General features: G+C 42.3%; 2 protein-coding genes across 11 annotated transcripts in view; one reads left to right on the top strand and one right to left on the bottom strand.

Annotated features, from left to right (window-relative positions):
• Positions 1-3,492: 3,492 nt before the first annotated feature.
• On the top strand, positions 3,493-6,295 carry LOC138760825 (putative uncharacterized protein BRD3OS). Its single transcript, XM_069932012.1, has one exon. The coding sequence runs from the start codon at positions 3,556-3,558 to the stop codon at positions 4,018-4,020; it is 465 nt and encodes a 154-aa protein (XP_069788113.1). The 5' UTR covers positions 3,493-3,555; the 3' UTR covers positions 4,021-6,295.
• Positions 6,296-8,837: 2,542 nt separating this feature from the next.
• Positions 8,838-14,380, bottom strand: part of LOC138760790 (bromodomain-containing protein 3-like) — an 81,317-nt gene continuing 75,774 nt past the window's right edge. For 9 of the 10 annotated variants that reach the window (XM_069931937.1, XM_069931927.1, XM_069931949.1 and 6 more), the window contains 2 exons: positions 12,298-12,426; positions 8,838-10,413 (listed from right to left, as the gene is read on the bottom strand). In XM_069931937.1, the coding sequence (XP_069788038.1) occupies positions 10,286-10,413; positions 12,298-12,426 (257 nt within the window). In that variant the 3' untranslated portion in view covers positions 8,838-10,285. Of the gene's footprint in view, positions 10,414-12,297; positions 12,427-13,133; positions 13,203-14,380 lie in introns of those variants that run through there. The other variant, XM_069931964.1, reaches the window with a different exon arrangement.

Genomic DNA, 14,380 nt, shown 5'->3' with positions numbered 1-14,380 from the left:
GTCTATCCTTGGCTCTCCACCATTCAGTCTCCTTCTTCCGTTGCCAGGCCCCCTGCCTCCTCCTTCCCTCCTTCCAACCATCTTCTGCCACCATGATGCTACAAATCTCATTGCATACCCCTCCCTTCTCACACCACTGCAGCTTTCCCCCTCCCGCTGCCATCTTCCAGTGCCAATGACAAATCCCGCCTACATGCCAACTGTAGTCATCCCTTCAGGTGGGGTACACTCGTCATGGATTGGTGTTGAGGGTTCGGCTGCTCACCCCCTCATTGGTCATTATCCCAGCTCCTACATTCACCTCTGGAGGAAAAGGATGAGAATGGCCTATGAAAAGTTTCACATGATTTGTTCATCAATGAAGTCGTTCTGTTTACATTTTCTGTAGTGTGTTGAATTAAAGTTAAGGTTTTTGGGAGTTAAGAGATACCAAAAATGTTTTATCAAAATGTTAAAGTTTTATTCCAGCAAGTTTTTGCACTACATTTATTGACAATTTTTGTCTATGTTTACACAATTGTTGCATATGACCTTCCAAAGGTTATTACGTTTTAGTTAAAGTTCAAATTTTACTATGTTCCAAGACAAGCAATAAGGTTTTATTGATTTTTAATGAAAATGTGTCAGTTATTATCTTCATTTCCACACAGGACTGTCATAATTGCCTCACATATGGCCTGCAGATCACTGTAAGGGACTCTTTCTGGAGGAGGGAGATCAGATGTATCAGCCCTCCACTCTTCCAGGAAGTGCTTCTTGTTAAGCTTACAGATATTATGCAAAGCACAACAGGCAACAACAACCTCTGACTCAAAGGCAGTATCAACATCTATTCATTTTGACAGGTTATATGCAAGATATCATTAAAATTCTGCCACCAGAGATCAGGCTTCTGCTGTTTTTTTAGAATCGGTTTCTCTTTGCACTAACTTCCAGATGAGGAGGTTAATAAGACCTGACTGTCTGGTGATAAATTCACACATCTTCAGGATGTCCAAAGCAATCTGCCTGATGTCCCTCATTGTACAGAATGAGATGATGTCACTTCCGCCTTTTGCATGCTGCGTCATTCTGGCACATCCAATTGAAAGTAGAACACTGGGGATAGCTCCTTGTGAGTGTGAAAGTGTTCAGTGTCCCAGTTACGAGTGGTCAAGTGTGAAAAGCCAAACCCCCTTTCCTATCCTGGGACACAAATTTTCAGTTCAATAGCATCTAAATCTCCACCCTGCAATGTGCCATCTTTTTAAATCGTAGCACAGACTCGAAGTGCCATAGATGGGATTTCACTGTGGCTACTTATTTTCTCAAATTTCCTTTTTCCATATGTTCAGGTGTTAAACAAGCTTTTTGATTGATTGAAATGGTCATTTGTTTGGAATTCTTCAACTCACTATGGTACTTGCATTGCCTATAATGTTGTGTCATTTACTATGGGGTCAGGTAACTGGTTGCAAAATAGCTCCATCAAATTCTCAGCCTAATTCTAACCATTTTTTGCAGCCTCTGTCATTCCAGCGGAGCTCAGCAAAAACTCGAAGAACTGCACTTGTCCTTTCAAATGTAACCCTCTGGACTCAACAGAGTTAACATGTTTCAGACGATGATCCTGATTCTCCAGGTTATGCATCCTGAATACACACCTCCATTATTGTCATCGCCACATTCTCTTACATCATCATCATCATCTATTTGGTCACAATTTCTCCCACCTGGCACCATTTCATATATTCCCTTTTGTTCTCCCCTCTCTGGAGCCTGTTCCTTAAAATGTCTACTGTCCACAAGTATGAGAGAGTTCCTGAGCAGGGATAACAGATGGGGGAGAATCAGAAACAGAATCAAGATTTATTGTCATGAAAATCAGTGTTTGTAGCAGCTTCATAGTGTAAATGTTCATATTATAACCATCTTACGACATTACAATTAAAGAAATAAAATAATAATAACATTAATAGGGCATGAAAAGTCAGGCAGTGCCTTTGGTTCTTTGATTATTCAGGAATCTGATGGCAGCGGGGAAGAAACTATCCTTGTGCTGTTGAGTGCTCATCTTTAAGCTCCTGTACCTTTCCCCCGAAAATAGCAGAGTGGGGGTCCTTGAGGATAGAGCCTGCTTTTTTTAAGACATCACGTCGTGTAGATGTGCTCGATGGAGTGAAGTCTGGTACCTGTGATGTCGCAGGCCAAATTAACAACCCTCTGGAGTTTATTCTTGTCCTGAGAGTTGATGCCTCCATACCAGGCAGTGACGCAACCAGCCAGAATGCTCTCTATGGTACAGTGACAGGCCGAATCTCCTCAGACACTTCACAAAGTATAGTCACTGGAGAGCCCTCTTTGTGATTATATCAATGTGCAGGCTCTCGGACAGATCCTTGGAGATATTGACACCCAGGAATTTGAAGTTCTTGACCCTCTCCACTACTGAAATCCACAATCATCTCCTTGGTTTTGCTGATGTTGAGCACAAGGTTGTCGTCATTACACCATTCAATGAGCTGATCTATCTCCCTCCTGTATGCTTCTTCATTGCCGTTTGTCATGATGCCAACCACTGTGGTGTCATCGGCAAACTTGTAGATGGCATCAGAATTGTGCCTAGCCACACAGTCACAGGGGTTAAATGAGTAGAGCAGACATCCTTGGGGTGCGCCTGTGTGGATGATCGGTGAGGAGATACGTTGTTTCCAATTCGTATTGACTGTGGTCTTCCAATGAGAAGGTTAAGGATCCAGTTGCAGAGTGGAGTACGGAGGACTTTGTTTGTAGCTTCTTGACCAGCACAGAGGGAATCATGGTATTGAAAGCCAAGCTGTAGTCTATGACCAGCAGGCGAATGTATGAATTACAGTTTTCAAGGTGATCCAGAGCTGAGTAGCGAGTCAGCAATGTTGCATCTGTGGTGGATGCAGATCTTTACTTAGATATGCGTTAATTCTGGCCATGACCAGCCTCTGGACTAAAATGCTGCTGGGCGGTGGTCGTTGAGGCAGCCCACGTGACTCTTCTTGGGTACCGGGAGTAATTGATACACTTGTGAAGCAGGTGGGAAGCTCTGACCTGCCCTCAGAGGCAGTTATCACAGGGTCCTCGGCCTTTTTCAGGGATTCTAGTATCATTGTTTGGGATTCCCTGTGGAGTTTCGCCAGCATTGTGTCTTGACTGTCCACAAGTGTTTCTGGCTGTGCCCTCTGCTATCTGACATACCGAGTGTTCACAGCACTTTCGTCTTGGTTTTGCTGACGGGCTGTTTGAAGGACACATTTGGCCTTAAACGTGATCTTTCACAACTAGTGAAAGAGGGAGAAAGTGCCATAATAGTGAGGCAAACACTCTGTGCTTGGAATTCTGGTCTCATTCCCGAGCCCTTGCTGGCGGCGCTGGGTTGCTGGTTATCCCGGGAAGTGAGCACCATCTGCCGACCGCCTGACAATCGCGCCCAGGCTTCGGAGAGCCCGAGGACAGCCACGCCGCCCGAGGCCAAGGTTGTGGGAGTTGCCATGACTCCCGCGGTTCGGGTGTCTCCGGAGAGAGAGTGTGAGAGTGGTTGCCATGGTTCCCGCCGTTCGGGTGATATTGAGTGACGAAGGTTGTCGGTTCCCGCGGCTCGGGTATTTCCGGGGCAGTTGCGTGACCGTGGTTGCCATGGTGCTCGCGGCTCGGGTGTTTCCGGAGACTGACAGCGGTTGCGGTGGATTCCGGGGCTCGTGTGCCCCAGCGGCGACCCAGAAGATGAGCGGTGCGGCGAGCGAGCGGAGGCAGCTGGCGGAAAAGGCCTTGTCGGAGTCGTACGGCCGGCTCCGTTACACTGACACATCACTGCTGATCTGGACGCAGCAGCAGCAGGAGCTGGAGAGGCGTGCCCTGGGATCAGGCCCGGGCCCTGGGCCGGACAGTTTCCTGGGCCGCAGCCAGAGCATGTGGTACCGACAGTACGGAAACCAGTCCATACTGATCCGAGACAAACGCAACATGGTCCCGGGACCGGCCCGCTCCCAGTTCTGCCTGCTAATGTGAGAGGATTTCAGGCTCGTCTGTCATGACCGAGAGATGGAGCTTATCCCGCAACAGAAAGAAAATCTGCATTAATCCCCATCTTCAAACAATGCAGCCACGGAGCGAGAGAGTTGGATCACATCTCGACCAACTGAAGCAGCTCTGCGTTTGAATCGGCTCCGCCCTGGGTGATCACGTCTGGATTGACTGGAGCACGAAGGCGGCGGTAGGACCAAATGCAGAGTAACCACATCTGGTTCAATGAACACCAGGAGTAAAGTGTGTGGGGTCGGCCAGTACCCATTGCAATTCACGCTGATGACTCCTGACTTTAAAAAAAAGTTGCTTCCTGAGGGACAAAAAAGGATTCTGATCTACAAATTCAAGTGGAACACAGATTTGCTGAATCACGTAGGAAGTTGGAGAAACATTGAATTAACCTTCATTGAATTTCCCGTTTAATCTCACAATGATTCTGACACATTGCGTTAGTTCAACTGCCCTCAAAATGTTTTGCTACTGATTTTCGTTTGTACTCGGTATCTGATGCCTCTTGACCGTAGTTGACCAGCTTTGATGATTCTGCTTGTCCAATTTCTCAGGCTGAAACCTTTCACCAAGCTCATGACTGACTGCACCAAGATCAGCAGGGAAGAAGTCCAAGTGTGAATGCAGAAAAGGAATTTTCAGTGATTTCATGGTTTTGTATGCTTGAAGTCGAAATATGGGGAACTTACAAAAATAGGTTATATATATTTTTTTTAATTGTACATAATAGGCACATTTTAAGGTATTTTTTGTGATCAGTAGCCCAAAATCTGTAAAATACACCCAAAAGTGTTCAGGAAGCAAAATCCAGTGCTCAGTGGTCGTTCATTTGCTCAGATGTGACTGGAAAGCAGATTTCAATCGTGTGCTGGAATCGCATCAAAAGAATGAGGCTCAATAGAAGCGGATTTTTAACTGTGCCGACATTGGCTTCAACTATTTGTTGGTTTTTTTTTAACCCAGCAATAAGTAATATTTATTTATTTTCTATTTATTTATTATTTGTAGACTGCCAGTAAAAGTCTGACCCAAATACAATGGTAATGTGAAACCAGATACTAAAAAAAGAAAATCGGCAACAGAAAAGTTGAGCGAGGTCAAGTCACTTTGCCTGATTTAGAGGGTATGAGTTATGGGGAGATTGGACAAACATGGGTTGTTTTCTCTGGAAGGTAGTGAGCTGAGGAGTGATCTAACACTATATAGCTGAAAGCAAATCTTGAGAGATGTTGATAGGGTGCAGTAAGAATAGTTTCCTCAGCACCAGCAAATTTATGTTGAAGATGAGGGGAAGAAGTTTTAAGAGCAGGACATATATTTTAGAGAGTGGGAAGAAGATATGATCATAAGAGGCTTCTCAGTAGGACACGTGAATATGAAGGTGATGGAGGGTTATCTACCAGCAGTTTTGATTTGGACACTAGACAAGGTCAGACATTCACAGGGCTCAGACCCCTCTTTATTTGAATGTTTGTATTTTTTTTGTATTTATGGTATTTTTGTGGAACTACAATATTTTTGTAATTATACCTTTTGGACTCATTGCATTTTTGCATTTAACAACTTTGCAAAACCTCCTCTGGCGAACTCTCCATATTGTCATAATTTGGCGAGAATATTTCATTCCAGGGATACCTAGTACCCAGTAATCTGAAATAAAAACAGTAAATACTCAGCAGTTTTGTTTATTATTTCCAAAGCAACTGAGTGAGCCAATGAATTGCGATGCATGGTCATTTGTGTAAAATGCTGACCAGTTTTCTCTCCCTGTGGTTGATGCTGGGAACATTGAGCAGATAGATCAGTCTTATCTGGAAAAAAAATAGCATTAACTGAAGTGTTGAATGATTCCCCATCTCTTTTTTGTTCCACAAATGCTGTCTGATCTGATGAATGATTATACAGAACTTGCATAATAAAGCCCTAGGATGATCACTCCAGAAATTGACCCAATCCTATTCTCTTAAAACAAATCACCAACCTATCTTGAATATATTAGGAGACACAATATACACATCCTTCTAGGATAGAGAATGCAAAAGGTTTAATACATTCTGGGTGAATACAATTTTCCTCAACACTCTGCTAAGCTGTCTGTCTTCCCTTCGGCTCGCCTTGCTGTACTAACATTGGCTATGCATTATCTCTACTATTAGACACTCTCCTTGGGTATAACTGTGTATGCACCCATTGTCTTTCATTATTGTACCATTAGTTTGTGCTAATAAAAGCCATGATTATTGTTTGACCACATCGTCTTTGTCTACTTCATCAACTGACACTTTAAAGAAATTCTAGATATTCCAACGAGACAGAAAAAAAAAAGCTAGTGGATCAGACAGCAACAATGGAGGGAAATGGAAAATTAACCCAAAATGCAAATCTTCTATTTCTCTCCATGGATGTTCTAGATTTCATCATCTGCAGTTTCTTGTATCTCCAGGGAAGACATCGGACTCTGCATCATACCTGTCAAGACCCTTAAAAGTAATCTAGATTTCAATGAGATGACCTTTCATTCTTCTAACCCTGGTTGCACAAGAGCCCAGTCAGTTTAATCTCTCATGACAAATTTACCAAACGAGGCATCAACTGGCAAGCCTGCATAATACTCACTCCCTCTATTGCAAGTAGGCATATCAAATCTGAAGATTATTCCAACTGTAGTTCCACTGAGGTTCTACATATTTATTACTGTTCACAAATCCTCATAACAAGGCCAACATAGCATTTTGCTCCTTAATTTCTTCCTGAAGGTACTTGTCAACTTTCAGTGATTCATTTGTAGTTAAAAACAATGCTGAAGAAACTCAGCAGGTCAAACAATGAAGGGTTACATATTTTTATTTTTGCTATATAAAGGACACTGTTGGATTTCTCCAACCATGCTTTATCCAGTATTGTGTTTTAATTTGACCAGGATCTGTAAATGTTCGTGTTTCACTTAGAAACATGATTTCTTACTATTTAAAGTGCCACACCTATCTTATTTCTGTCAAACTGGGTGACTACTCACCATTTCCCTATCCAGGTACCTGTATAAATGCCTTTTTTAAAATCTTGTAAGCATATCTGCCTCAAATCACATTCCTTGGCAGTTTGTTCCAGATATTCATTGCCCTCTGGGTGGAAACCTTATCTATCAGATCTCCTTTTAATTGCTATTGATACTATCTATAAACCTTTATAAGGTCATCATCTGGACTATTTTCCAGTGAGAACAAATTCAGACTATCCAAACTTTCTTTATCTGGCAATATCTTGATGAAACTCTTCTGCACTCTCTCCACTGCTACCACATATTCCCTGGAGTGTGGGAACTAAACCCATCTAACAGTACAATCAATCAATTCACACCTCTCCTTTTATCATACCTAATTAATACCTTTTGTTGGTATGGGCTTCAGTCTCCTTATTCTGATGCCTTCCTGTTCTTTGCTTATTTCTTGGAGGACTTAGGCCTGAAATGTTAGCAATATATCTATCCTCCTATGAATGCTGCAAGACCAGTTGAGTTCCTTCAGCATTTCTGCTTGTTTTTAACTACAAGCACAGCATCTGCATACTTTATGTTTCACATACAACACTACAGCCCAGGCACAGGGTCACACCTCAACCTGTGAAAGATATCTTTTTCTTACAGTTTTGAAACATTTTATATCCAGTAATACTGGTGTTCGGCACCTTTGGGGATTAGTAGATGCCAGATGAGTTTTTTTCTGGTTCCTCGAGATTGCATGTTGCGTGATTGGCAAACTAATGGCAAGGCACACCAATTTTAAACTTCCACATTTTTTTACCTATTTATTTTCCTCAATTATTTACTTTTTGCTGAAGGCTGCCAGTTGTTTGAGTTCCAGATAACAGGGGTTTCACTGCCACAATCCCACAATTAGTTGCACCCATAACTCAGCACCCTTGATTAATCCACTTATTGTGTTTATACACACAATGTGAATCTGTCTAAACCTTTAAATCTTTAGTCTGGTTTGTCTTTAAATAAAAAAAAACTGGTGATATTTCTTTTAATTCATTTTGCACCTTTTTATTTATTGGCATCTTTCTATACCTAACCATCTACATAACAGATGACCTAGTCATTATTTATGAGGTAGCTGGGTTGACAGTGGCTGCTATTTTTTTCACTGCAACATTTAAAATGTGCATAATTGGCTAGAGGTTTTTTTAAAAATTCATTAGGTTGTGAAGGAGGCTTCAGAAATGCAACTTCTCTTTGGAGGATTTCTCGCAAAATGTTCCATATAATCATGGGGTAAAACTCACATTCAGCTAATTTTAAAATCTCGGTGAAGTCAGTCCTGGTTTCCAATGTTTCCTATAGCAGCACAAGGTCATAACCAATTAATGGCAGCAACTGATACAAGCTTTCCACATTAATATCTGCTGAGTGATTGTCATTCCAATATTTCATGTTCCTTGTTCAACTCCATCCCAGCATTAAACAGTGGAGATAGGTACAGAAATGGTGAGGAAAGGTAAATGGAAGGAACTTGAGAAGGGAAGTTATAGTCAGAGCATACACGATAGAGGACAGGAGAGATGAGTCCAGATGTCTGGGTGTAACTGTGGCTAGAGAGGATCATTTCACATTATTTAAGGAGGTCAGTTTTTTTTAAAAAATCAATCATTCTTTGCATATGGTGGGAACAATGTAGGTTTGAGATGATGGCAGGAAGTTTACAAGTTAGAAATGATAGAACACTGCAAAAAGTACAACAGAGAGGAGATAAGGTCCACAGAAAACAAGTGAGGTACACTTCAGAAACATATGTGAGAACTTTTGGAATTTATTATGAAAACTCTGAATCCTGCAATATGGGACCCATATTATTCCCTCCTCTGAATTTCAACAAAGAAACAAAATACTGTATAAGGTCACGCGATTATTGAGTAGATTGTTTCTGTTGGGCAGCCAGTACTGACACATTGCTTTATACAATAAGCAATTACTACATTAACTTGTACCTAACATGTTCTATCAACAAAATTTAAAATTATAACTGTAAACAGCAATAAAATATTAGGAGTTACTGTAAACCTGCATGCACAATACATAAAAAGGCAAGTTTCCAAGGGAAATAAAATATTTAAGAACCCAAACCAAGGATGTTTGGTGTAATGTTTGTGTTCAAATTCCAGGTCAGGCTTTGGACCTCGACATGGGGAAAATGATTGAAAAGCTTAGAGGTATAGACCAATAATTGATCAAGAAATTAGGCAAGGCAAGTTATTATGTAAGATTGCATGAGCAGTCATTAAACAAGCCAAGATGAGTAATCTGTAATGGAGACAGAACCTGTAACACGCAGGAAGGGGAGAAATAGCTCTTAGAGAGAGGTGAAAGATGAGTCAAAGAGAAGTAATTAACCAAGGGATAGAGTAGCTCAATCACAATCAGTGCTATCCATTGGTATCAGTCTGTCATCAGGATTCCTGAGCTTCAAAGCTCTATTCTGATTAAGAGAATAAAATATTTGAGTAAAAATTAAAAAAAAATACCCGATTACAAGACACTCTCAGAAACCCACAAATGCAAAGGACAAAAACACAGTCATGATTTTTAAGTCTCTTGATCGTAAAACACCGTCATTGCCTTCCCTAATTATTTCTGAAAGAGGTGAAAGAACCTGAAATTGTTTATTCTCAACCTTGATCCCTAACCTTTAACAGTCCCTCTGTACACTTTCCCCTGTCCCTCCCATCCCTCCCACCTGAATAAAACAGCGTCTTTTAAGAAAAAAGTACAGATTGAACAGAGCACCCAAAAGTGACTAAGCACCGGCCTGTGTATTGCCTGGATTAAAAGGTGAAGTATCTCACAGATCATAGGCAATGCACGTAATGGAATCCTGCTTGGCATCTTCTTCCATTGGTCCCGAATTGATTTATTTTTCTGACGTCAATAAATTAGGTACACACACACACACACACATACACTCATCACGCTGACTCCCCCACAATGTTGTAGGCAACACTCATGCAAATGACTCAATGACAGTGACAACCAGTCGCACTCATGGGTTGTATGCTGGGTAAATGATCATCAACGGAATGTGCTTCTCAGGGTCCCCTTTACATCAAGTTCAGCCAATAAAAATACATAGCACAGCCTTAGAATCTGTTGAGGTAAGGTTCAGGTTGTGCAGGCCGGGAGTAGGGCAAGCCCTCTGTGCCTAAACTGTACATCCAGCATCCAGGCTGCAAGCCAAGACCAGAGCTATTCAGATTCACTGGTGTCCGAGGAGCTGGATCCACTGGAACTGCTGCTGCCCGAATCCGAGGATGAACTGCTACTGCCACTGAGGCGAGAAGGGCCCCCTCCTTGCCCGGCGTCAGACTTCTCCGCTGTTAGGTTAAAAAAAAGAATGTTACCATAGAAACCAACAATAACAATTTAACTATTCTTAGGAATGGGTATCTCTGGGAAAAATAGCAATTATTGCCCATTGCTGGTTGATCCTGAGGAGACGGTGCGGTGGGTGTTCTTGAATCATTATTGTCAGTGTGGTTAAGATATTACCAGAATGCAGATAGGTCGAAAGTCCTCATATATTGATTCAGTGTGGAATCTTGCAGCGCAACTGGTGGTTATACCATTATATCAGTGGTATGTAATAGAATTAATTACTAATCCTTATACCTTTCTTTAAGCAAACATTTTCTGATTTTTAAAATAAGTACTCATATCCAGTTCCCTGCTGGAACCTACTTCCACCAATCTTCCATGTAATGCATTCTAGAAAACAAACTGCAAAAATAGATGTTGCCTCATAATTTTGTCTTAACAATTCCCTCAATTGTCTTTGCTCTCAGACTAAATCTAGCTCCTTCAGAATCTCCATGTGGCTGAACTATCAAAATGGAATTACAGCTCTGCATGTTCTCTGAGGCCTTCACGTCCTTCTCAAAAATGTGCTGTTCAGATTAACCTAGTTGGTAATATAATCACTAAATTAGAAAGATTCAGCAGAATTTTGTTGTTGCTTTTGTTTTTTCTACCAGCTTTTCTCAAAATATTTTTTGTGCTGCAATGGGGAATCTCCAAATGTCAGACAAACCTTGGTAGCCCAAATAGACCAGTGATAAATCAGAGAGCAAAAAGCATCACAGCTAAGGCCTTTCAAGCCTCTTCAGCCTTTCTGGTCATGTTCCACGTGATTTGTTACCAAACCCAACAATAAGCTGTTTACTGGCACGCATTGATGCCTGCGTCTCTTGCAGGTTGCAAATAGAGCCTTCACATTTTTTTGTGCAATACATAAAAGTACTGAAGAAACTCAACAGGCCACGTAGTGTCTACAGGAGTAAAGGATAACCTTCTCAGGCCCGAGTGTACCTTGATGACAGGCTCAGGCCCAAAATGTTGGTTTCTCTTTACCACTTACAGATACTGTATGACAGCAGCACTGCCGCTGGTGTAGACCCGGGAATAGCGGGGAGCAGAGACATAGGATTCCCCCGTAGGGACCTACCGTCCAGTCTTACTGCCAACAATTCTGTGCAAGCTTTAAACAGCTGACAGTGTTTTATTTAAAATCCTGTGACCAGGGATCTGTGCCCAAGATGGCTGTGCCCTTGTTCAGCAGCAGTCACAAGGAATTGCAGACACTGGAGGAGCAGCGGACTGCCACAAGGCACCAGTAACGGGGAGAATCCCCCCTGTTGAGGAAAGGCAGAGGAGACAACCCAAGGGCGATGACCACAGTGGCATGCCAGTAAGGCACTCTGCAGCTGAAGAACATTTGCAGGTGGTAAGCTGTTGACGACTTGTGGGTGAGGAACTCACACAGGCTGCAGGGTGCTGGTGACTTGAGGTCAAAGGGCCACAGCAGGCTGTGGGCTACTGGAGACTGGCTAATGAGAACCAAGTTTCAGATCGGGATTTGAAAGGATGCTGAGGGGAAAGGAGGCCTCCCGAAAGGCACTGGGCACTGAAGACTTCCTTGTGTGGGAGGCTTGGATCTGGGCTGGGATTGCCAATTATGTGAATTGGAGTCTTGTGCAGCTGCAAAAATGCTGGAGGTGAATCAGTCGGAGACTCTGGGGGTACCCTCTTTTGCTCTCTTTCTTTGACTGTAAGGGGTGCCTGGCAATGCTAATGGCGAATCGGTATGCCTTATTGTAGATTTAAAACAATTTTGTGTAATATTACATTTCGGTTTTATTACATGACAATAAAGAGTATCTGATCTGACAGGGTCTGCAGACTTTCCTTTTTAACTTGTTTACCTTTTTTGTTGGGTTTCTTGCTGTGATTAAATTGTCCACTCATATCTTGCAATCGTTTCTCAAGCTCCTTCTTTTTCTCCTGAGCAAGCTCCTCCTTCGTTTTCCCCATGCTCTTCTTTGATGGTGCAGCTAAATCACAATGGGTCAATTATTAAAAATAAGACCAAACAGTGGAAGGAATAAACCAATTAGTTTGGAAAATCCACACACTCCACTCAGTCCCACACCATTCTTTTCAGCTTAGTCATGTGATCATGGGGAGGGGAGCGGGATGAGTCCCTTTATTGACTTTAGATCTTCACGCAGTTAAAAAGTGCAAATGCAGTTGGATCAGCGCTGGGGCTGTGCTGTCTTTCTGACAACTTTCCAAAGAGCAACACAACACTTGGAGAAAAGCAACGAGAGTGCATCACAACATCAAGATGGAATACCAAGCAAATGCTGCACTGTCAGAAGGAAATTTCTGAGGGTTACTTTGGGGTTGGGGGAGAGAAATGGAAGTACTAATGAAGCTACATATGAACTGTTGGGCACTGCCAAGCAAGTACTGCAGTAGCAAGGAGCAACATGTTGCAGCTTCAATTGTGAGAGAGCACTGCGTTGCTGTAAATGCAGTAGTGAAGGAATGCTGCAGTATTTTAAGATAAACTCAGAAGGCCTACTGCACTGGAGGAAGCATTGCATTGTCTATAGCACCATTTTCCAAAGATGTTACATGAAGATCCAGAATGTTCTTTCTAGTTGTTTATCTGGACATAAAAGGAACAATTCTAAGTGAATGCATCCACTCACATCCATACTATTTTTCAACTTAACTAACTCCGCTCTATAAATACATGAATGTGATCCTGAGGTGGAGCGATTGTGGAACTTTCCCCAGAGGTCAATTCAAATAAATCAGTCTGCTGCAGCAGGTAATAAGAAAGAGACAAATTAACAAAAATCTGTAATCTCATATTAGATAACTCAACAGTGCCCTTTTTCGAATTAATGCTTCTGAAATAGTATCACAAGCCAGTCAGTTGAGGGCATCAACATTCTATTCCCAACCAAAAAAGTCCAGTGAAATCAGGGCACAAACAGACCCATTTTTAAAGACTGGATTGATAGAGGAAAGTTGAGAGCACTCCCACCTGACTGCAACTCTCTATAACCTGACACCCTTTCTATAAAATCCCATTTGTACATGCTTTCTAGAATCTTAAATGTTAAAGTGCCCATCAATCCCAACAAACTTATACCTTAGTCAGAATCAAGCCTTGTGTACCAGTATCAACAAGTCAATTTTCATAGAACCCAGATTCAGTGCTACTCAAACATCAGCAGGAGTCAGTGCCAAGAAGATCCAGACCCCAGTGAGAGTCCATGCTAGTGAAACCAGAGCCCACATATCAATGCCTTTGAACCTATAACCTATTGAGTCAATGCCCCTTAAACCTGTACCCCAGCGAGTCAATCCCCTTTCACCTGTTCCCTGTGGGTTAATCCTCTTTAACCAGCAGCCTAATGAGTCAATGCCCCTTTAACCTGTACTCCAGTGGGTCAATGCCCCTTTAACCTGTGTGCCAGTGGGTCAATCCCCTTTAACCAGCAGCCTAGTGAGTCAATGCCCCTTTAACCTGTACTCCAGTGGGTCAATGCCTCTTTAACCTGTACCCCTCTGGGTCAACCCCTTTAACCTGTACCCCTCTGGGTCAACCCCTTTAACCTGTACCCTTGCGAGGCAGGGTCCCTTTAACCTGTACCCCTGCAAGCCAGTGTCCCTTTAATTTCTACCCAATGAGTCAACCCCTTTGAATCCTTACCCCAGCAAGAATCTTTGTTCCTTAATCCATACCCCAATGACAATTCCTCCTTGAATCTGTATGCCAGTTAGTCAATGCCCCTTTAACCTGTACTCCAATGGGTCAATATCCATTTAACCTGTAGCCAATGAGCTAATCCCCTTTAATCTTTACCCTAGTGAGTCATTGGCCCTTGAACCTGTACCCCAGTGAGTGTCAATGCTTGTTCAGGTAGGACTGAAAAGAAAAACTAAAAAAAAATAAAGTGAATGAACGAATGAAATTATAAAGGACACTAA

Source organism: Narcine bancroftii, chromosome 1 (assembly GCF_036971445.1).
Source record: "Narcine bancroftii isolate sNarBan1 chromosome 1, sNarBan1.hap1, whole genome shotgun sequence".
Lineage (NCBI taxonomy): Eukaryota > Metazoa > Chordata > Chondrichthyes > Torpediniformes > Narcinidae > Narcine > Narcine bancroftii.
Note: the sequence above shows the minus strand (reverse complement) of the source record. Positions and strands in the feature narration are given on the sequence as shown.

Bases quoted from the DNA above. Each gene is read 5' to 3' on its own strand.
- LOC138760825 (XM_069932012.1), top strand. From the start codon at position 3,556: ATGGTTCCCGCCGTTCGGGTGATATTGAGTGACGAAGGTTGTCGGTTC.